General features: G+C 45.2%; 1 protein-coding gene across 1 annotated transcript in view; it reads right to left on the bottom strand.

Annotated features, from left to right (window-relative positions):
• Positions 1-24,212, bottom strand: part of LOC147125297 (G protein-coupled receptor 83-like) — a 28,904-nt gene extending 4,692 nt beyond the window's left edge. Inside the window, exons 1-3 of the mRNA XM_086000804.1 lie at positions 23,580-24,212; positions 18,731-18,856; positions 11,928-12,061 (exon numbers count right to left, since the gene is read on the bottom strand). Of these exons, the coding sequence (XP_085856930.1) occupies positions 11,928-12,061; positions 18,731-18,856; positions 23,580-23,975 (656 nt within the window). The 5' untranslated portion in view covers positions 23,976-24,212. The remainder of the gene's footprint in view (positions 1-11,927; positions 12,062-18,730; positions 18,857-23,579) is intronic.
• Between the last annotated feature and the right edge of the window lie 429 nt (positions 24,213-24,641).

Raw genomic sequence — 24,641 nt, 5'->3', positions numbered from 1 at the left:
GCATGGTTTCATGAAGGGGAAGTCATGTTTAACAAATTTGCTGGAGTTTTTTGAGGAAGTAACATACAGGGTGGATAAAGGGGAACCAGTGGACGTAGTGTATTTAGACTTCCAAAAGGCATTTGACAAGGTGCCACACAAAAGATTATTGCTCAAGATAAAAAATCACGGGATTGGGGGTAATATTCTGGCGTGGGTGGAGGATTGGCTCTCTAACAGAAAGCAGAGAGTTGGGATAAATGGTTCGTTCTCAGATTGGCAACCAGTAACTAGTGGTGTTCCGCAGGGGTCAGTGCTGGGTCCCCAACTCTTTACAATCTATATTAACGATTTGGAGGAGGGGACCGAGTGTAACATATCAAAGTTTGCAGATGATACAAAGATGGGAGGGAAAGTAGTGAGTGAGGAGGACATAAAAAACCTGCAAAGGGACATAGACAGGCTAAGTAAGTGGGCAGAGATTTGGCAGATGGAATACAATACTGGAAAGTGTGAGGTTATGCACTTTGGCAGGAAAAATCATAGAGCAAGTTATTATCTTAATGGCAAGAAACTGGAAAGTACTGTAGTACAAAGGGATCTGGGGGTCCTGGTGCACGAAACTCAAAAAGTTAGTATGCAGGTGCAGCAAGTGATTAAGAAGGCCAATGGAATGTTGGCTTTTATTGCTAGGGGGTTGGAATATAAAAACAGGGAGGTATTGCTGCAGTTGTACAAGGTATTGGTGAGGCCGCACCTGGAATACTGCATACAGTTTTGGTGTCCATACTTAAGAAAAGACATACTTGCTCTCGAGTCAGTACAAAGAAGGTTCACTCGGTTAATCCCGGGGATGAGGGGGTGGTCATATGAGGAGAGGTTGAGTAGATTGGGACTCTACTCATTGGAGTTCAGAAGAATGAGAGGCGATCTTATTGAAACATATAAGATTGTGAAGGGGCTTGATCGGGTGGATGCGGTGAGGATGTTCCCAATGATGGGTGAAACTAGAACTAGGGGGCATAATCTTAAAATAAGGGGCTGCTCATTCAAAACTGAGATGAGGAGAAACTTCTTCACTCAGAGGGTGGTAGGTTTGTGGAATTTGCTGCCCCAGAAAGCTGTGGAAGCTACATCATTAAATAAATTTAAAACAGAAATAGATAGTTTCCTAGAAGTAAAGGGAATAAAGGGTTACGGGGAGCGGGCAGGAAATTGGACATGAGTCTGGGTTCGGAATGGTCATGGCCCTGTGGGTAGTGGAGCGGGCCCAGGGGCCGTGTAGCCTTGTTCTGCTCCTACTGTGTTCTAATTCTGTTAGATTTCAGGAGATGGTTTTATTCCTGTTCCTGGCTGGGGTGGAGATCGTCTTTACAGAAGGTAAGTACTGTAGAAATATAGGGACAGAGTGATCTCCTGGAAGAATTTCGATCGCCTAGATGGGTCGGAGAGGAATTTCCCAGATTTTTTTCTCCCAAATTGGCCATTGGGTCTTTATCTGGTTTTTCGCCTCTCCCGGGAGATCACATGGGTTCGGGTGGATGCAGAGTGATAGAAGATTTGAGGTTAGGATCAGATCAGCCATGATCTTATTGAATGGTGGAGCAGGCTCGAGGGGCCGATTGGCCTACTCTTGCTCCTATTTCTTATGTTCTTATGAGTATAACAAGCAGCCAATGCGATACCGCCCATTTTGCTCTACTGCCTATGATGAATTTCTACCCGACGTACTTTCAAATCTCAGTATTTACACCTTCACAAGATGGGGATGACAATCTGGATCACCAACTTTTCTTCAGTTCGCTTTCTAATTTTTTTTTTTTTTTTTTTTTTAAATCACTTCTGCAGCTACCTTCTGACTTCTCCAAATAAGATTGTTAATTTAGTGCTAATTAGTGCCCAGTATCAGGCTTGGCTCAGTTGGTATCACTCTCGCCTGAGTCAGAAGGGTGTCAGTCCAAGCCCCAGTCCAAAGACTTGAGCACACAATCTATAGGCTGACTCCTGTGCAGTACTGAGGGTGTTGTCTTTCAGAGGAGATGTTAAATGGAGGCCCCATCTGCCATCATGGCACTATTTGAAGAAGGGCAGTGGAGTTCTCCCGATGTTCTGGCCAACATTTATCCCTCAACCATCTAATAGATGATCTGTTCATTTATTTTATTGCTGTTTGTGGGATCTTGCTTGTGTGCAAATTGGCTGCATGTTTCCTATACTATGACAGTGACTACACATCAAAAGTATGTAATTGGCTGTAAGGTGCTTTGGGGTGCCCTGAGGTTGTGAAAGGCGCTATATAAATGCATGTTCTTTCTTTGTGTCAAATTAGGAGCACTTTTTTAATCTGTTCTCTCTCTCTTCTCCACCTGAAGGCATTGATTCCTTGTTGGGAACTAGGCGCCCTCTGGCACCTCATCCAATTAGTCATTATTTATGTGTGAGCCTAGGCGGCAAGAGCTGGAAGGCTATTTCACTAGAGAGCATTTAGCAAAGTAAAAATCTGTTCTCACCTGTGTATATGCATACTTCCCAGGAATGGTTATTGGGCAATAACCAGGAACATAAGAATTAGGAGCAGGAGTCGGCCATAGGGCCCCTCGAGCCTGCCCCGCCATTCAATAAGATCATGGCTGATCATCGACCTCAATACCACTTTCCTGCCCGATCCCCATATCCCTTGATTCCCCTAGAGTCCAAAAATCTAATCGATCTCGGCCTTGAATATACTCAACGACTAAACATCCACAGCCCTTTGTGGTAGAGAATTCCAAAAATTCACAACCCTCTGAATGAAGAAATTCCTCCTCATCTCAGTCTTATCCTGAGACTATGCCCCCTAATTCTAGACTCTCCAGCCAGGGGAAACAACCTCTCAGCATCTACCCTGTCAATCCCCCTCAGAATCTTATATGTTTCAATGAGATCACCTCTCATTCTTCTAAACTCCGGAGAGTATCAGCCCAATCTACTCAATCTCTCCTCATAGGACAACCCTCTCATCCCAGGGATCAATCTAGTGAACCTTCGTTGCACTGCCGCTAAGGCAAGTATGTCCTTCTTCAGATAAGAAGACCAAAACAGTGCACAGTACTCCAGGAGTGGTCTCGCCAAAGCCCTGTACAACTGTAGTAAGACTTCCTTGCTCGTGTACTCCTACCCCTTGCCATTTGCCTCAGACCAGCAGTGAGCACAAGTGAAAAAACACTGTTCAACCCGCTGTACCCACTGCAGGAACTTGGGCTTCCTCTCTATAGCCCAGAGGTACTGAGGCAAGTGCAGCTCCGAATACCATAGCCGGCTCCCCCCCCCCCCCCCTCCCGATTGCTGCCTTTCTCTCCTGATGGCCCCCCTACCCATTCCAGTTGTCCCCATCCTCCATCTCCAGATAGCTTCCTGCCCTCTCTCCAGGACCGACCGAAGAGCCACTGCCGGTGACACAGTGGCCCATAATCGCAATCCTCTTTGCTGGTGAGCTGTCTGGAGATGCCCAGCAGGTGTCTCGAGCTTGTTAATCGGCAATATCGGGTGGGCTTTGAGCCTACCCGTTCCGCCGCAAAGAACCTTCCTTGCACCTAGTTCATGTTGGCAGGTCACCGCTATCCAATGTTTAGGTACACATAACCATCATATATTACACTAGGATGTTGATCAAAACCTGTAAAATAGCCTAATTGACTTTTCCCTACATCACCATGATAGTTGTGGTGTATAGACCATTTAATGACTACTTGATTAGTTCATTGGCTATTGACTCCTATTTTCCATTGTTAACTTCAATGCTGTGACTGGAACACCTTCCTATTTCAGGTACCCAGTACCAGTATCAAACATTCCCAGGTCAGACAAAGATAGTCCTTTGTAGATTAAAGGCCCTGCAACAATGTGTTTGTACCATTGTGTTGTGATCTGAAGAGAGAGTGGATGCATTGGTTTTGATCTTCCAAAATTCCCTAGATTCTAGAATGGTTCCAGGGCAGTGGAAGGTTGCAAATGTAACACCGCTATTCAAGAAAGGAGGGAGGAGAGAAAACAGGGAACTACAGGCCAGTTAGCCTGACATCAGTTGTCGGGAAAATGCTGGAATCCATTGTTAAGGAAGTGGTATCAGGGCAGTTAGAAAATTGTAAAATGATTAGGCAGAGTCAACATGATTTTATGAAAGGGAAATCGTGTTTGACAAATTTATTAGAGTTTTTTGAGGATGTAACTAATAGGGTAGATAAAGGGGAACCAGCAGATGTAGTATATTTGGATTTCCAAAAGGCATTCAATAAGGTGCCACATAAAAGGTTATTACACAAGATTAGGGCTCATGGGGTTGGGGGTAATAGAGTAGCATGGACAGAGGATTGGTTAACGGACAGAAAACAGAGAGTAGGGATAAACGGATCTTTTTCAGGTTGGCAGGCTGTAACTAGTGGAGTGCCGCAAGGATCAGTGTTTGGGCCTCAGCTATTTACAATGTATATTAATGACCTAGATGAAGGGACCGAGTGTAATGTATCCAAGTTTGCTGACGATACAAAGCTAGGTGGGACAGTAAGCTGTGAGGAGAACACAAAGGGCTAGAATTTCCCAGGGCCGTGGAGGTGGGAATGGAGGCGTGTGGGGTGTTAAAAAAAATCGCAAAATTGGGGGCACAAGCCCATCCCGCCCCAACGCCCATTTCCCAGGAGGCGGGTACCCGACCTGTGCTGGGAGCCACCTCCGAGGCGGGAAGGGGATTAGTGCCAATTAACTGCCTGTTAACAGGCAGTTTTTAGCCGAATCCCTATTTTTATCCCTGAAGTGTGGGCTTCCCGATGGCTACAAACCACGCCAAGTTAGCGAGGCGGACCGTCAGGCTGAAGGACTTGGAGGGTTCGAGATGTCCGATGTTCAGGTGAGTGATGGGTGCACGAGTGCAGAGGTAAGTGTGTTTGGTGTGTGTAAAGTGTTTAAATAAGTTTTACTTACCTTTACTTACTAATGCAGCCTTCCTTCCTTCCTTCAGGTCTCTGGAGTCCCTCAGTCCACCGGCACAGAAAGCAGAATGGCCGCGAGCTGTCAAAAGCTGCAGCATTCAGCTTTCTGTTCTAGAGAGATCTCTAAATCAGCCTGAGAGGAAGGAATTAACTTAGTGTACAGATTGTCAGTGTTTGACAGCTTCAAAGAGCTGTCAAACACTGATATTTCATCTGTCAAAAGCTCTTGACAGATGAAATATCAATCTATGACATCACCTGTTGCCGGGTGGCCCTTAATTGGCCTGCTGAGCCCGCTGGGCGGGCTCAACAAGGGAAAATCGAGTGGGTTGGCCACAACTCGATGGAGGCGGGACTACAACCCCAAAAGTGGGAGTCCCACCTCCTACTCGCCTCCATTGATAAAATCCAGCCCAACGAGTCTGCAAAAGAATATAGATAGACTAAGTGAGTGGGCAGTAAGGTGGCAAATGGAGTATAATGAAGGGAAATGTGAGGTTATTCACTTTGGTAGGGAGAATAGAAAAACAGAATATTTTTTAAATGGTGAGAAACTTTCAAATGTTGGTGTTCAGAGAGATTTGGGTGTCCTCGTGCAAGAAACACAGAAAGTTAGCATGCAGGTACAGCAAGCAATAAGGAAGGCAAATGGCATGTTGGCAGTTATTGCAAGGGGGTTGGAGTATAACAGTAAGGAAGTCTTGCTACAATTGTACAGGGCCTTGGTGAGACCACACCTGGAGTACTGTGCACAGTTTTGATCTCCTTATCTAAGGAAGGATATACTTGCCTTGGAGGCGGTGCAACAAAGGTTCACTAGATTGATTCCTGGGATGAGAGGGTTGTCCTATGATGAGAGATTGTGTAGCATGGGCCTATACTCTCTGGAGTTTAGAATAATGAGAGGTGATCTCATTGAAACATAAGATTCTGAAGGGGATTGACAGGGTAGATGCGGAGAGGTTGTTTCCCCCAGCTGGAGTGTCTAGAACTAGGGGGCATAGTCTCAGGATAAGGCCAAGATGAGGAGGAATTTCTTCACTCAAGAGGGTTTTGAATCTTTGGAAATCTCTGCCCCAGAGGGCTGTGGATGCGCAGTCGTTGAGTATATTCAAGGTTGAGATAGATAGAATTTTGGACTCTAGGGGAATCAAGGGATATGGAGATCGGACGGGAAAATGGAGTTGAAGTTGATGATCAGCCATGATCTTATTGAATGGTGGAGCAGGCTCAAGGGGCCGTATAGCCTACTCCTGCTCCTATTTCTAATGTTCTTATGTGCATATAGTATTCTGATTGAGGCCGATGCCTGTGGCAACCTTTCCCTTTCCGAAGAGAAAATAAATGGAGAAAGGAACTTGACTACACTAACATGCTTTCACACTAGTGTCTGCATCTATACCATAGTGATATTGCTTTCAAGTGCAGGCTAGCGTTAATAACCTCGTCCTTGAAGCAACCATGACTGACTCTTGAGTCAGGCACTAAGCATAGTGATATGGTGGGAAAAATGTGCATCCATGGTTCCTGACATTATTTGTGAATATTAAAGTTTTACATTCACCCAATCATTACACTGCAAGAACATACTAGGCATTGAAATGAGTCATGTCTATACCATTCTAACTTGAGGTGCATGGGGACTTGTACCTTCACTTTGCATCATAGAACCATAGAATGGTTACCGCATGGAAGGTGGCCATCCAACAGCCTTTTGAAAGCCATGATCGAGTCTGCCTCCACCGCCCTTTCAGGCATTGCATTCCAGATCCTAACCATTTGCCGAATACAAAAGCTTTTCCTCATATCACCTTTGTTTCTTCTGCCAGTCACCTTAAATCTGTGTCCTCTGGTTCTCGACCCTTCTATCAATGGGAACAGTTTCTCTCTATCTACTCTGTCCAGACCCATGCTTTTGAACACCTCTATCAAATCTCCTCTCAATCTACTCTGTTCTAAGAAGAACAACCCCAGCTTCTCCAGTCTATCCACGTAACTGAAGTCCCTCATCCCTGGAATCATTCTCAGAAATCTTTTCTACACCCTCTCTAAGGCCTTCCAGATGTTCCTGATGGCAGGGGAGTCCAGAACCAGGGGTCACAGTCTAAGGATAAGGGGCAAGCCATTTAGGACTGAGATGAGAAGGAATTTCTTCACCCAGAGAGTGGTGAACCTGTGGAATTCTCTACCACAGAAGGCAGTTGAGGCCAATTCATTAAATATATTCAAGAAGGAGTTAGATATATTTCTTAAGGCTAAAGGGATCAAGGGATATGGCGAGAAAGCAGGGACAGGGTACTGAATTTGGACGATCAGCCATGATCTCATTGAATGGCGGAACAGGCTCGAGGGGCCGAATGGCCTATTCCTGCTCCTATCTTCTACGTTTCTATGTTTCACATCCTTCCTAAAGTGTGGTGCCCAGAGTTGGACACAATATTCCAGTTGAGGCCGAGCCAGTGTTTTATAAAGGTTCATCGTAATTTCCACGCTTCTGTACTCAAAAAAATATATATACCTCTATTCATGAAGCCCAGGATACTGTAACATTTTTGAACTGCTTTCTCAACCTGCCTTGCCACCTTCAACGATTTGTGTACATATACCCCTAGGTCTCTATTCATGCACCCCCTTTAGGATTGTACCCTTTAGTTTATATTTCCTCTCTTTATTCTTTCTACCTAAATGTATCACTTTGCAATTTTCTGCGTTAAATTTCATCTGCTACGTGTCCGACCATTCCACCAGCCTATCTATGTCCCCTTGAAGTCTCACTATCCTCCTCACTGTTCACTATACTTTCAAGTTTTGTGTCATCTACACATTTTGAAATTGTGCCCTGTACACCCACATCCAAGTCATTAATATAGCATGGCCAACTTCATGGGTAATTCCACCACTTTCGGGCCAATTTTGCCAGCCCTGGGAGGTGAGTATGGAGGCAGGACTGCCGGGAAAATGGCAGAATTTGGGGAAGAGTGCCCAACCCGCCTCCATGCTATCTTCCCAGGAGGCAGGTAGCCGTCCCGCGCCGGGTCCCGTCCCCTTGGAGGCGGGAAGGGATTAAAACCTATTAACTGCCTGTTAACAGGTAGTTAACAGGCAGAAAATAGGATTATCCCCTTTTTGCCCTCACAAGTGCAGGCTTCCCGAAAGCTCAAACCCGCCAGGTCAGTGAGGTGAGTAGGGGGTCTGTGGGGGGGGGGGGGGGGGGGTGCAAGAGTGTGTTGTGAAGGTAAGTGATGGGTGCAAGAGTAGAGAGGTGAGTATCTGAGGTAAGTGCAAAGTGTTTTTAAAAGTGTACTTACATTTGTTTCTCCCTGTAGGCTTCAGTCAGTGTGTATGCGGAGAGTCTCGGACCTCAGTGTTGGAGATGACAGATGGCCGTTGCATTCACAGATGCCATAACCATCTCATTTCAGTAAAAGAAAGAAGTTTGATGAGGTCTTGTATTCAAGTCCTCATCAAACTGCAGAGAATGTCACTGTTTGACAGCTTCACAGAGTTGTCAAATGATGACAATTTGACAGATGAAACGTCATACGTTGACGTGCTCTGCAACCGGCTTTCCCTTAATTGGCCTGCTAAGCGGGCTTAACAAGGTCAATCAAGAGAAAATAGCGTGGGTTGGCCACAAATCGTTGGAAGGACATTGACCCGCCAAGCAGCAGTCCCGCCTCCATTAACAAAACCGCCCCTTATGTGACAGTACATGGGGTGGTGGAGGTAGCACTACTGCCTCTGCCACCTCCCTCCATAACACCCGCCCTACTCTTTTACAGAGATTCCTTCCCTCAATCCCTCCTTGACCTTATTTCTGTTAGCAGCACCTCCCCTGATGTATCAGAAAACCTGGGCGCTCTTCCTGTTGAACCTCCCCCCACTCCCTCCCCCTCCAGGCTGCTGCTGCCTCAAGGCATTCTTGTAGTCTTTTGATTCCTGCAGTGTGCTTCCAAAATATGCGAGCCCCTTTGAGATCTGGCAATGTGACCTGAAGCACAAGTAGAATGTGACTGTGGGCCTTTTTTTGGATTGCTGAGTTGGTTACTGCTGTATTGGGTCCTTACCTGAGATGCCATTATCAAAGTGTGGCCATTGAAGCAGTGATGTGTTACAGATACTTTGAAGATTTTATATTAAAATCAGGAGACGGTGGCATTGGTTGCTGTCTGCTTCCAAATTTCCAATTGGATTGGGTAAAGAGCAACTGAAAGGTGCATTCACACTACTCTGCTATTTCTCCATAAAACAATGAAGTTTATTTCCACAGTGCCTTTAAAGTGGTAAAACATCCCAAGGCGTTTCACAGGAGTATTATAAGACAAAAAGAATTTGACGCCAAGCCACATAAGGAGAAATTAGGGCAGGTGACCAAAAGCTTGGTAAAAGATGTAGGTTTTAACGAGCGGCTTAAAGGAGGAAAGAGGTAGCGAGGTGGACAGGTTTAGGCAGGGAATTCCAGAGCTTAGGGCCTAGGCAACAGAAGGCATGGCCACTAATGGTTGAGCAATTATAATCAGGGATGCTCAAGAGGGAAGAATTAGAGGAGCGCAGATATCTCGGGGGGTTGTTGGGCTGGAGGAGATTAGAGAGATAGTGTGGGGCGAGGCCATGAAGGGATTTGAAACCAAGGATGAGAATTTTGAAATCGAGGCTTGCTTAACTGGGAGCTAATGTGGGTCAGCGAGTACAGGGGGAATGGGTGAATGGGACTTGGTGCAAGTTAGGACATGGGCAGTCGCGTTTTGGATGACCTCAAGTTTACGTAGAGTAGAATGTGGGAGGCCAGCCAGGAGTGCGTTGGAATAGTCAAGTCTAGAGGTAACAAAGGCATGGATGAGGGTTTCAGCAGCGGATGAGCTGAGGCAAGGGCAGAGATGGGTGATGTTACGGAGGTGGAAATAGGCGGTCTTTGTTATGCCACGGATATCTGGTTGGAAGCTTATTTCAGGGTCAAATATGACACCAAGGTTGCGAACCTCCTCCATAACAACTGGGGACTTGTCCTCAGTCCTCAGAATGATAACCAGACTGCAAGGGTTAAGTTACGAGGAGAGATTACATAAATTAGGGTTGTATTCCCTGGAATTTAGAAGGTAAAGGGGTGATCTGATCAAAGTTTTCAAGATATTAAGGGGAACAGATAGGGTAGACAGAGAAACTATTTCAGCTGGTTGGGCTAGGGGGCATAGTCTAAAAATTAGAGCCAGACCTTTCAGGAGTGAAATTGAGAAACACTTCTACAAACAGATGATGGTAGAAGTTTGGAACTCTCTTCCGCAAACGGCAATTGATGCTCGATCAATTGTTAATTTTAAATCTGAGATTGATGGCTCTGTTAACCAAAGGTATTAAGGGACATGGGCCAAAGGCGGGTATATGGAGTTAGGTCACAGATCAGCCATGATCTCATTGAATGGCAGAGCAGGCTGGTAGAGCAGGCTCGATGAGCTGAATGGCCTAATCCTGTTCCTATGTTCCTAAGCAGGAATCCAGTCATACCGATTCCCCACACTAACTTGCTAGCCTGGCTCCCTGTGCTAACCCTTTCTTTTCACAGTTCTGTTTCTCAGCCATAAGAATAGCTGGATCCTGTTGACAGTAAAATTTATTGATTCTCCCATTCCTTCCCTCCTCTTTTCTCCTAAAGGTGCTAACTCATGCTCGAGTACTGTTCCAGCAGCCTCATCAGCCTTCTGGGACCTCACCCAAATGGTCGAGGTGGCGAGTGCCAGAAAGCTATCCACAGTGAAGGGCATCACAGCCAAGCCTGGTTTGATCCTCATAGCGATCTTGAGCAGGAATCCTGGCTGATTCTTTCCCTTCCTAATCCACAGACATAGCAGAGCTCACACTGCTGCTCCAACTTCAACCAGCTAAATCAGCATTGAACGAGAATCAAATCTGGGACCTCCTGGTCTGTATGCTTCCCTACCATATCGAGCAATGCAGCAGTAAGTTTCAATATTTACTGGTCGGAAAATGACCAGCTAAATTTGGCAGATAGAAAAGCCTACTGACTACACAAGCAATCCTACTATCCTACTGATACTGTGCTTCCTTACACTTTGGATTTTAGTAAGTCCTTTAAAACCAATATCTTGGTCTGGTTATCAGCATTTATTGTTTGAAAATAAACATCAGGGTGGTAGGATATAATGGCCCAGAAATTTGGGTCTCCACGGGGGAGTACGCACAGGGTACTCACCCGTAAGCCCAATGGAAGTGCCGGTTTCCTGCATGCACTGCACATATGCGGGAAACCGGCACTTCCATTCCCCTGAAAGAAGGGGTTCAGAGGTGGAACGCGTGCGCAGGAGAGGCTGTGCGTGCGCATCGAACTTTTTTTTTTTTTTTTTTGCAGGTTTTCCCGGGAAGGTAAGTCTCCAGAAGTTACACATATAAAAAGCAGTCGCAAGGCCTGCTTTTTACAAGGTAAGTGGTGAATTAATTAAAATTAAAACATTTTTCCCATAGGTTTATTATTTTTAAATACTTTAAAGGAAGGAAGTTTTTTTTAGTCCCGTTAGAAAATAAAAAATTTCTCAAAAATTAAAATTGTTTAAAATCATTATTTCATGTAATTTATAGTTTATTTAAAAAATGTGATTTAAAAAAAAATTTATTTGAAGATTTAGTGATGTTTTGGGGCTTATAGTATTTATAAGTTTGACAGCCCTTCCTGTCAAACTTATGAATGAAGCATTCCCTGCTCTGATTGGCTCCCCATGGCCCACGTGATCCCAGGGGACGCATCGAACTAACTGCGCCCCTGGGATACGCAAGTACTGTGCGCCGGCAGTTGGAGCAGGCCCCGGATCGGAATCCCACGGGGCCCTACAGCTCAACAGCCGGCGCGCAAGGTAAGTGCATTTCTGGGCCATCATATATATGTATATAATGTTATTTTAAGTGTACCTATATGAAATGGGATAAACTATGAGGAACAATATCTTCCCTGGTTGGGTTTGCTTCTTGCCTTACCTGTATTCAACTCTGAACAACTTCTGGTAGATCGCATGTGGAAGGGAGAAGCAGGTTGCCATGATCCAAATAATGATGATACAGATGACTCCTTTAGCCGTAGACATCCTAGGTTTCAGGGGGTGCATGATAACCTGCACAAAGCAAGACAGAAGGGAATCAAATCTCTTCACTGGTTGTCCCATGCAACCTGGTGTACACAGGCAATTTATGGCCCATGTGCAGAGGCTCCAGGTGCATAAGAAATTACTTTTTCTCCCTTCAATTTTCTCCTCTCATTCCCTGAAGGCATCAAATCTTTCTGGGGTACAGTTGCACAGGTGCTGGCTACCTTTGGGGTCCTCACCCAAGTAGCTATTCTTCATGTGCCTGGACTACGAGCAACGGCAGACTATTTGACCAGATGGGACATCAAAGCCAATACAGTCATCAGCAAATGTCTAAATGCAGGAACACGCACACTTTCTAGCAGGAGTGGGATAGTGATGATGAGTAGGATAGCGATGATGAGCGCAATCTGGCTGCATTTTTCCCTAGACCACAAGCACTGAAACCAATTGTAAATTACTCCTAAATGACTGTTATGTAGCAGCTAATCATGAAATCACCATGGAAGAGAGAAGTGCAAGCAGGTACTTCAGCAGCAGCAAGAGCAGAAAAAGCCTCCGAGGAGAAAATTGCTTTGTCCACAGCTGCAATGCGAACAGATCCAGTTAGTTTTTACTTTGCAGAAGTGAAGAATAAATTAGAAATTGTATTTCCTATAATACAGGTTTATTCTCCATTTCAATTTGGAGAGGCCGAGAAATATGTTCTGAATATGCTGCTCAACCATACATCATGGAATAGAACTTCAATAGAATTTAAGATCATCTCGAACATAAAAGGGTATTGCTTGAATCACTGTGATCGAGCTATGTTGTACAAGGTCATCACAAATTGTTATTCAGTTCCCACTTTGAAGAATCATAGAAGTTTACATGTGAAAACATTAATTAGGCTCTGCTGGAAGTGCATGTGGATGGGCATCAGTGAAAACACAAATCAGGCTCTGCTGTGGTGCAAAAACAATTTTAATTGCTGAATCTTCGCAGGCAACCACATAACATCCTGTAACATTTGGGTATGAATTCAGCCAAGATGATTGAATGCAAGGGTTTTACTTTAAAAGGTAAATTAAGTTTGGACATTGGACAATCTCAGCCCAGTTCATAGCAGGTGTAAGTACAACCTTCAGGAGAGCAGGTGAAGGGAAGGTATAAAATTGCTGGTTCACTGTGCTGCTCAGGATGGAGCCATGGCTTCCATTCCTGGTTGCTCGCCAGTGGCCACTGCTGGAAAGCCCTTAATTCCATCCACAAAATATTACAAGTGACTGAAATGTTTAAGCAAAACAAAGCTAACCCTGATGACAGAATAAATGTGATGGTGATGGCTCAGTACACAGCTGAGTTATACATCGCTGGAGTAATTTCACAGAAATCATTTGTCCTTTGCTAGCCCTCCCAAGTGGCCATTCTTCATGCATGATCCCAATACAGTGAGTATCAGCAAACTATTTGACTCTGTTGAGAGTTCATTGCAGGGGCAGGTTTGGCACGAATCCATACTCCCCGGAAATCACGTCAATCCTACCTCCTGTACCGCCAGTGGCAAGTAAAAAGAAAGAACTCTTATATAGCACCTTTCATATCCTAAGGACATCTCAAAGTGCTTCACTGGTAAAGTACATTTGAAATCTATATCCAAATTATAATGTAACATGTCTGCATTAAACCAGCATACTTGCCAGGAAGGGCCATATATGGATACACCCCAATGCTATTCAAAACTGCAATCAATCCAAAAAAGATCGATTGTTGTTTGGATATTTCCAACACATTTAGGGAGTAGCAAAGGAAGAATATTGGGGATAAAAACAGAAAATGCTGGAAATACTCAGCAGGTTAGGCAGCATCTGTAGAGAGAGAAACAGAGTTAATGGGGTCGATTTTCTCGAAGCTGTCGGGAAGAAGGCGGGACTACAACTTTTGGGTTTTAGTCCCGCCTACATCGACGTCCGGCCAATCCGTGATTTTCCCTTGATTGACCTTGTTGAGCCCGCCCAGTGGGCTCAGCAGGCCAATTAAGGGCCACCCGGCAACAGGCAACGTCACAGACTGCAATTTCATCTGTCAAGAGTTCTTGACAGATGAAATATCAGTGTTTCACAGCTGTTTCAAGCTGTGAAACACTGACAGTCTGAGTTCTGACATGAGTCCTTCTCCACATACTCAGGTAGAACTCTCAGAAGCACTCAAAGCTGAAGGCTGTCACTTTTCACAGATCGCAGCCGGTCAGCTTTAAGTGCCGGCTGAGTGATGGGCTCCCGACGGCTACAGGAAGAAACGCTGTGAAAGTAAGTACAGGTAAGTAAAAGTTCTTTACACACTTTAGACACACCAAACACACTTACCTTTGCACTCATGCACCCATCACTCACCTGAGCGCTGACATCACGACCCCTCCAACTCCTTCAACCCGACGGCCCGCCTGCTCTAACATGGCGTGGTTTGGAGCCGTCGGGAAACCCACACGAAACCCATCAAAATAGGGATTAGGCTAAAAACTGCCTGTTAACAGGCAGTTAATTGGCACTAATCCCTTCCTGCCTGGGGTCAGCGGGTCCCAGTGCGGGGCGGGTACCCGTTGCCTCTGAAAGTTGCGTGGAGCAGGGTTTTGGGCGGGATGGTGTCGGGACCCCCGAAATCAGTATTTCCCCTCCCCCCACATGCCTGAAACCCCACCTGACAGCTCCACGAAAATCACCCCCAATGTTTCAGGTCGATGACCTTTCGTCAGAACTGGAAAAAGTTGGAAATGCAACAGGTTTTAAGCAAGTAGAGGCAGGGAAAGGGGGGGGAAGAGGAGGAAAGAACACAAGGGAAGGTCTGTGATAGGCTGGAGAAATTAAATGACAAAAGGGATGATGGTGCAAGGCAAAAGGAGATGGTAATGGGACAAGTAAAGGAACAAAAGATGGGTCTAGAGGAGGTGCAAATGAGAATGGCAGAATCATCAGCAACAGCTGCCGCCCGATAAAAATGGGAGCAGAGGTTATGATCTAAAATTGTTGAACTCAAAGTTGAGTCTGGAAGGCTGTAAAGTGCCTAATCGAAAGATGAGTTGCTGTTCCAAGCTTACGTGGAGCTTCATTGGAACAGTGGAGGAGGCCAAGGATAGAGAGGTCAGAGTGGGAGTGGGGTGGAGAATTAAAATGATAGGCGACTGGAAGCTCGGGGTCATGCTTGCAGACTGAAGGAGGTGTTCTGCAAAGCAGTCAACCAATGTAGAGGAGACCACATCATGAGCAGCGAATAAAGTATATTAAATTGATAGAAGTACAATTAAATCGCTGTTTCACCTGGAAGGAGTGTTTGGGGCCCTGGATGGCGGGATGGGAGGAGGAATTGCATCTCCTGTACTTACACGGGAAGGTGCCCTGGGAAGGGGAGTGGATATTGTCTGGGGTGGTGAGGGGGGGGGGGGGGGGGGGGGGGGGGGGGAGAAATAGAGGAGTGGACCAAGGTATCACGGAGAGAATGGTCCCTTCAGAATGCTGAAAGTGAAGGGGAAGATGTGTTTGGTGGTGGGATCATGCTGGAGGTGGTGGAAATGATCCATTGAATGTGGAGGCTGGTGGGGTGGAAGGGGAGGACAATGGAAACTCTATTGTGGTTCTGGGAGGGAGGTGAAGGGGTGAGAGCTGAAGTGTGGGAAATGGAATGGATACAGAGGAGGGCCCGGTCAACATTTTTGCTTTAAAAAATATTCCAGTGGTAACTTGATTAATACAGCTGAGAAAGGGTTTATCACAAAAAGCAAGCATTTTAAATTACTGTGCCAATCCTTTACCTGTGAGTAACCCAATTTTAAATGACTAAAAAAAAAATCATTTTCAATATACAAAACTATTTTCTAGTTAGATTGGGGTCAGTTCCTTAGTATTTTTTTTTTTTTTTTTAAATAATCGAAAACCTTTCAGAACATACCCGTTAGTGTTCTTGTACCCAAAAGATCCAGCTTAATTTTTGGAATCTCCTCGAAGGCCTGCAAACTCCCACTGGTGATTAATTCACCCGGGGGGGGGGGGGGTGCGTGGCCAGTTTTGTGGGCAGGGCCAGCTTCTAGCACGATGTTTTTAAAACTAGCGCAAAAGATTGTGGAAACTCAAGTTGCGTCGATCGCAATTTGCACTCAGAATTTTTCCTCCCCTGACACAGTCAATTGTAGCACCTTAAGCCACCTTAGTTGGGTAATCATTGCCAAGCTGTTTGTATAAATTGAACCTAGACTACTGGCTTTAAACTACCCTTATTGATTTTGGCTAATCATAGCTCAGTTCCCAGTGGGTATGGGTCTATAGCGAAAAATTGTCATGTTGTCAACCCACACTAATTGGCAATCGCACTCAGAAGCCACAAGGATAGCTTTATGCATGAAACATTGCACTTGTGTAGGCAAAATGCTCTCCCAAGGTTGGTACCTGAGGAGCGTGATATCTAGCCTATGATGTAACTCACAGGAGCTTTTGATGCTGATACTGGTTGGCAAAATGTGCAAAAGTATTCCATCTACCCACCTTTGAGACCTTTTACCTTGATGAAAGCAAAGTCTCACGAGAAGGTAAACGAGAACCAGGAAAAATACAGTAATATACTAGTCTGACAGCATATACATGAACATAGTTGGGTAAAGAGTGATATGATCTGAATAGTGTGTACAGTTATGCAATTCCCTCAACATGCTTGAATTATTGATGATAGAGACTCAGTCTCATCTTAACTGTCAAATGCTTCTCAGCCCCCACCTCTGATAAGTTCCATATCTGTGGAGGCTTTCCTAACACCTTTTTTGCACTCCTGGATAGGCAGAAGAAAAAAAACTTGCTGCATCACAGTCTTTCCTCTCTATTTTGTCATGGCTCCTTTGACCTCTCCTGCCCGATTTCTCCTAATCTCCAAATATGCCATCTTATTTGCTTTTCCTACTACCGTGCTGAAGTCAAGACTCGTTGTGTTGTATCCTCCTATCCCAGGACCCCAAAACAGTGAAACTCTTGCCTCTCTGACTTTCCACCCTCCAACAATCTATAGGATTTAAAAGCCAAGCTTGGCATCACTGGGCCAGTTCTGTTTTTTTGGAACTTTTGTCCCCTGCTTTTGTTAAACTTGGTGATGTCCTGCATTATGGGCCTTAGTCATTCAGATAGAGTACTTACATAAAGAAAATAAACTAAATATATTCCTCCTTATAAGCTCCAAATATAATGCATTCGGACTTATGAATTTCTAACAATATTGCCTTTCATACAATCTTTATATCGTGCGCTCATAGGGTCCAGTGTTTTTTTTTTTTTTTTAAACTAAGGGGTTTCGGTTCAAATTCATCCCAATACAGGAAACTTTGTGCTATCCGGCACCGATGGGACCGAGCTATTGCCGTCCCATCAAAACTGCCGGGCAAACCAGCGCTAATGTTGAAACATACGGAGATTTTGAGCTCCGTATCTGGCAACAAACCCTGTCGGCTTCTAAACAGTCGGCCGTACCTTGCAAGCGTCTCTGTAGCTTAGCAACAGCTTCAGCGAGACCTTGCAGAGCCTGACTGGTGGAAAAAAAAAAGCAAAGAAAAAAAACCTAACGAAACGGCTCCTGATTTTTGCTGGTGGATCGAGCATTCCGGACAGTTAACCTCCGGATAAACCAAAGTTTCCTGTATGTAAAGGTTACTTTTGGTAATCTTCGCAGCATTAGTGGGCTTCTCAACTGCTCCCAGTGTTCTGGGAAGTCAACAGAGTTCTGCATGAATGACTACTCTCCTTTGGTAGGAATTGCGCATTCCTAGCACCGTGCCCAAGAAAGAAAGAACCACTGGCACCCCCCTCCCATGACTGGCCTTTGATACAAGGTATAATTCCACAATCTTATGCTGCCAACAGAGAGCCATGCTTGCAGAGAACACAAGTCAGAGAATTTCAACAGGTTACAAGGTCATATCCTCCCACACTCCCTCCCCACTGGGAGTGCAAGATTAACCCAAGAATCTTTACATGTACATTTGGGAGTAAATTTTCTGAGGCTGCGGTTCACCGGCAGTGCCTCAACTATAGTGAATAAATCAGTTGTACTATGAAGTGATGTATTTAATGTAATCCTTTTAAGAACAGGAGTATATACAGCTGCATCAAATAAGAATTACTTTAGTTAATTAACAAACTATTAATTCCCCCTCCTGTGGATAACACTAAAATCATAGAACAAAATCGTCCCACATTCGATCCTTTGTCTGAGCTGAGATAGCTGATGTTAGTTGGGGAATTGGTTGGTGACTCTTACCAATAGGGTGTTTGTGCACCTGGTGAAGAAAGGATTGACACTGGCTATCATGGCTCCATGGTCAAATTGCTTGCCTGCATTCACTGCCTATGATCACTCCTGAAGAATGGTCATTTGGGCAGCAGGGAGTGGAGGCAGCAGGACATCAGGATGTGGGACTTGCAGAGAGACAGAATAGCAGGGCACCAAGACATTAGGTTGTTGTGATGCCTGCTTTGTATTAGAGATAAGTCTTTCACTTCTCTACACTGTGGGAAAAGGGACTCTCAAAGACTTTGAAAGTCCCAAGTTTAAAAACTCGTGTCCCCTATTATATGAATCCTTCACCGCAGTGATCAATTTCCCTGGATTAACTTTGTCAATTCCCATCAAATAACAGAAGGTTGCTGTGCATTGCTTTTGTGTCCTCTGCTGTGTATACTGTACCTGGTGTCGGTCCAAGGCGATAGCAGTGAGGGTCAGTACAGACACATGTACAGAGCAGTACTGTGCAAAGCGACTAACATGACACATCAACTTCCCGAACACCCAATTGCTATTTACAAAGCGAACCTGCAAGAGAAACAAGAAGTTATCATACTGCAATATTTATTCAATTTTCTACAGATAATTCATCCTTCAACACCAAGGACAAATAAACATAAAAAGGTTAGAGGGTAAACACCTCGCCCCACAACTTCCCCTGCTCCTCAGTTGAAGGCAGAGACTTGGGGTATGGCTCCAGACAAGTCGACAAGCCAGTGGTACTTTGCTGAAGTTGCCATTCTTAACATGCGAGTGTCAGCAGATTATTCAATCATGGGAGCACCACAGCTGAGACAGATCAGTACCACACTGAACGGCAAATGTATCAACTGTGCCATTGGAGAGGTCTCTGGTATTTATTTTTAAAGAAAGCCAAGTGGAATTAGTCTGGTGATGTTAACAGCTCTGAAGGCCTATGCATTATAGGACCATAGGTTGCCAACCTCAGGAAAAGAAACCCAATCAGCACAGAAGGGGATTCGGGATAGTCAAGGACAACAACCCAAATCAACTGGACCACCTCACTCCCCAATCCAACTGAACTCCATAAATCAAGAACAACGTGCTTAAACCTGCACCCTGAGATCCAGCTTTAACTCAAGACCTTGAACAGCCTCAATGTGTTCATACAAAACCGATAGACCTGGCTCATATTCCAATTTCAGCACTAGAATCTAGTAAAACTGGGTTTGATTTCATGCTCCTTTTCTGCCACTTCAGTGTAGATTTAAGACCTTTAAAACTTAGAGCGTAATTATGACAACAGAAAATTTTCCACCCTGGTTAAATTAAATTGAAACATAAAATTGTCTTTGATACAAAACCTCAACAGCTTGTTGAAAACCCATCGAATGCAAGATGGAAATTGTAGCCTAGAGTGTTTGCTTCCTTGGAACTGGGCCATGTATCCAGGTGGCATGAACTCGTCCTGTGACAGAGGTGCAGCCCTGACCACAGACTATTGTCTGGCCTAAGATCAAATTAAATATGGAGTTGGCATTCCAAGCTCCTCCGGGAGTCCCGAGGCCGGGTTTCGCTGCAGGAGACCTTAGAGCTGTGCCGCAACATAGGGACGCTGGCAGGGTGGGAAGTGTCTCGTCGCTATGCTCCAGGCATCATAAGCATGGGGCAGGCTTGATGGACTGGATGGTCTTTTCCCGCCCATTGTTTTTGCATGTTTGTATGCAAGATGCTAAAAAATGTTTATAAACTGTGTAATGTATCTCTCAAAGTGACTGTACAGGCCCGGCAGCAGCAACGAAAAATACAACAGCTTCTTTCCACCACCTTTGATATGCTCGGCGCCTAGTTCTAACAGGCTTCCCTAGAAACCAGCGGAGCATGCTTGAAAATGCATTGGAGGATGTACTTCCCTTAGTTTGTATTTATTTTGAATATGCCCTCCTGTGTATGTCCATTGCTGGGCCTGAGGCACAGGAAATGTGGTGGGTGGGGGGCGTTACTCACAGCAAGGCAGGGATACAATAGAGCACATCCCTGAGCAATTTTGCACCCCAACTTGCCCCAGATCTATTGTAGACAGAGAGAAGGAAAAATTAGAAGGGAAAGCATGCAGACAATCTAGGTTAACTAGTGAGCAGCAGGTTAAGTAATCTGAAGCAATGCTTTAAGTGTACCACAACGTTGATACGACTTAAGTGCACACAGACATATCAGATGAGCTTAATTGATTGGAATCATAAAAGTAGAGGTATTACCTGGTTGGTGAAACAAAGTACACCTGGTGAAGCCAGCTAGTAATTTCCTTCAATAATTGGTGTAATCTCATGCAGAATTGGCAAAGTTATTTTATCTCTTTTTATCATGAAATAAACTAATTAAAAAAAAAAATCAAACTCTTCAGGTGACATTGCTCGTGAGTAAAACTAGCAAAATACTGCCGACGCTGGAAATCTGAAAATAAAAACAGAAAATACGTAGGTCAGGCAGCATCTGTGGAAGGCAGAACTGCCGAAAGGCCACTAACCTGAAACATTAACTGTTTCTCTCTCCACAGATGCTGCCTGAATATTTCCAGTTTTTATTTGCTCTTGAGTAATCAGAGATCCATAGCACAGTTGTGATCTTTAGCTGCTAACTTGGTCAATGTCATTACGGAGGTGCTCCCTGTGAGGAAGTGGTCTGAACGGCTCTGAGTTTATTAAAGATTAATTATCAAGGACATTCCAATCAGTTACTTTAATTGAAAATTGGAAGCCCACAGTGCATCATTCTGTCCCAATTTAAAACAAAGTTAAAGGCTGTCAGACCCAACACATGCCCTTTGGAACCTGCAGAGGAATGGTATCAAGGAGAGCAGGGTTGTTGTCAGCAGCAACATGCTCCTTAAAGTCAGGAGATTCAAATTCGCTGCACAGCAGGGAGATGCAAGGACTGATGGGCTTACTCCCTCGACCGCTGGTAACTCAAACCCTGGGATTTTAATGTGCACATTCCCGCTGACAGTAATGCCACTTTTTACTGCCACTCTTCAAAGAGTATATGTGCAGACAGAACTAGGTCAAAGCCGCAAATGTCTTGGGGAATCTGATTGGGGCTCTGGTTAGAGGCAAGATGAGCCCTGAGGCAGGTACATTATGATGAAGTTATGAAAACAGTATATGGGGGAGAAATTTGGCACTTTGTGCCTGCCGTTAACCCCTTTGCGCCCCCCAGAGGTGCTATCGCCCGGGGTTTTGGGGGGGAAGGGCCTCCCACGAAATTCGGCGGGGCGTTGCTGAGGCGCTACCCGATAGCAGCGCATCCCCGCTGGTAGCTCCCCGGGCCACCGCGCCTCCGGCAATTACATCATCACCGTGCACGGCAACCCTTTAGCGAGCTGCCACATCCCCGTACTGCCCCGCGGCAGAAATTCGGCTATGCCCCGTGAGGCTGCCACAGGCAGTGTCAGCACCAGCCTCATGGGTTGTGAGCCGGACCGACCTCTGCTCGCGGGGCGGTAATTAAAGGGGAGGTGTGGCCGCAACCCGCGCCCCATTATATATTTTTTTGGCCGACCTCCAGGTCAGCCCTCCGTGGGTGCTGCTGCCATGGCACCACACCGCTCCGGTAGCCTAGTTGGGACCATCGGAGGCCCTGCAAACTGACGCCCGACATCGCCTTGGTTACCGCCCCACCAGGGGCTGGAGTGCCCAATGGCACCACCAGGGTTACCGCCCCACCAGGAAGTGGAGTGCCCAATGGCACCACCAGGGTTACCACCCACCAGGAAGTGCAGGATGTCCTGCCTTGCCAGCGTTACCACCCCAAAACAATTTTGCAGGGGTCTTTCTAAAATCCTAGGTAGCCCCCACAGCTGTAGATTCTACATCAGAAATAACTGGCATGAAGGTTTATGCTAGCATATTGGTTACGTTACTGGACTAGTAATCCAGATGCCTGGACTAAGGGTCCAGAAACATGAGTTCAAGTCCCACCATGGCAGCTGGAGGATTTAAATGCAATTAAATAAATCTGGAATAAAAAACTAATATCAGTCCTGTAATGTATGTACCTTTAAGGGGAGAACTACTTTTTACAGCTCCTGTATACTGTAGTACCGGTAGTGACCACACTTGTATATAAACCCTGAGTAGGGATCTGTACAATTAGTTCTAGAGTAACCCTCACGCAGTTAACACCTGTTGATTGTTCCCTGCAGTCTCTTGTCTAATTATTGAAGGACACAACATCACGATACACGGATCTAACAAGTACCAGTAATGGTGACCATGAAACTGCCAGAATGTCGTAAAAACCCATCTAGTTCACTAATGCCCTTTCGGGAAGGAAATCTGCTGTCCTTACCTGGTCTGGCCTATATGTGATTCCAAGTCCCTCTTAACTGCCCTCTGAAATGGCCTAGCAAGCCACTCAGTTGTATAAGGAGGCTCACCACCACCTTCTCAAGGGCAATTAGGGATGGGCAACAAATGCTGGCCTTGACAGCGATGCCCACATCTCGTGAATGAATTAAAAAAAACATTGAAATGGCATCATGGAGAAACTTCAGCAATCTCATGGTCCAAGTGGGGTGTCACATTCGCAGGGAACGTGCATTGGGGAATCAGCACTTGCAGTGTTGCAGCCCTACCTCTAATCCACCCTCCCTTTGAGCCCGGCTCCCTATTGCAGAGCATGGGAAATCACTGAATATTCCCCAAGAGTGATAACACCTGGCTCTTCGCCCTCTCCAAAACTGGATCCCCACCTCCTGGAGGCCGTGGCCCTGTTAAATGTTTCAGGGTTCAGTACATTTCAACAAAGCTATATATAACATGTAGTGCCAGAAATATGGTATTCATATTTAAAACAAAATGCTCACCTCCTCTGCTCTGAGAATTTGCAGTGATGTCCCAACTGTACTGGCTGACTCATAACCAATTAAAATAATTCTTAATTTGCATTTGCTTTTTGAAAAACCAAATGCAAAATCAACCTGCTCTCGAGATCTTTTTAAGTGAGCAGTGTCTCCATTTAAAACCAAAATTGATTGGCATTTAATTTTTTTTATTTACAATTGTAAAACACGGGGCACCTTGAAACACATCATCCTGTCACTTCTACAAGTCAGTACATCAAGGACACAAGTCTCTTCCAGCTCTTTGCTATCCCCAAGCAAAACAAGAGGTTAGCCAAACACTTTCTCATAAGAGTCAAAAATCAGATTTCATGCAACCTTGGCCATTAATAATTCTGGAGACCTCAAGAGTGCCTCCAGTTTGGTGTTAAGACAATAGGCAGGTCTTACCAAGGTGAAGGGGGTGTTGAGAAGTGTGATCATGATGTCTGCCACGGCCAGATTGACTATGAACAGGCTGGTTGCAGAATGCATCCTCTTGTTTTTGATCACCACCTGGCAGACCAGGACATTCCCGAACAGAGAGATGACTATGATGACAGAATAAGCAACGATCAGCAAAGCTTTGACAGTCGGGTTCTGGGACTCGGCTTCATACTTGGTGTGGTTGCTGAAGATGCCCCAGTCCTCGATGGTCAGGTTGCGCCAGTTGAAGAAGGAGGAGGTGTTGGAAAGACCATATAGAGCCGAGAAAAAGTCACTGCCGTTGGCGTCCTCGCCGTTCTTTCGGAAGGAGTTGGTAACATAGGGCAAGGGCAGCCACAGATAGCGACTCATTGCGTTCATTGAACAACAGTTTCACCAACTTAGAGGCATCTGGGTCTCTTCGCCAGCGATCAAACCAACAGCTTCGCAGCGCCTTGGTTTGGAGCTCCCTCAGTGTCTGCACCAATGCAATAGCCTGTCAATAAGCGGCTGCAAAACACCTATTCTTTAATCATGCCTGACCCTCCTGTGAAAGGTTCGAGTCGTCTCCTTCTGTTATTTGTTATCGTCCCTCTCCTATATCGCGGCGTTGAATCGTGAGCATCATTTATAGAGGCTGGAAAGCAACAAAGAGGCGGGGCTACTGGAACAACCAATCCGATCGCCCCCTTGCAGCCAATCCAACGCCCTCACCCGCCGCCGTATTGTATCATTTTATCACAAGAACTGCTCCAAGTGGCCAGAAGTTTCAACACTTCCCAATCACCTTGTCTGATTCCTGGACTTAGCCGGAAGGAATCTTCCAAATGAAAAGTATTTTTCTTTTAAAACTAATGGCTAATAGCTCATTTTCTCATTGAACTTCTAAGAGGCAAATCTATTAAAATAAGACAGCCATATATATATATGTGTATATATATAAATATATATCACATTTCAGACAGACAGCAATAATTCACGAATGAATGAGCATCCTTTAAAAATAGTGTAATAAAAGAAAAAAAGACAGTCATTTCTGGCTGGGTT

The sequence above is a fragment of the Somniosus microcephalus genome, chromosome 1 (assembly GCF_052327205.1).
Source record: "Somniosus microcephalus isolate GS21.2 chromosome 1, FLI_Smic_1.0, whole genome shotgun sequence".
Taxonomy (NCBI): domain Eukaryota; kingdom Metazoa; phylum Chordata; class Chondrichthyes; order Squaliformes; family Somniosidae; genus Somniosus; species Somniosus microcephalus.
This window is presented reverse-complemented; position numbering and strand designations above follow the sequence as displayed.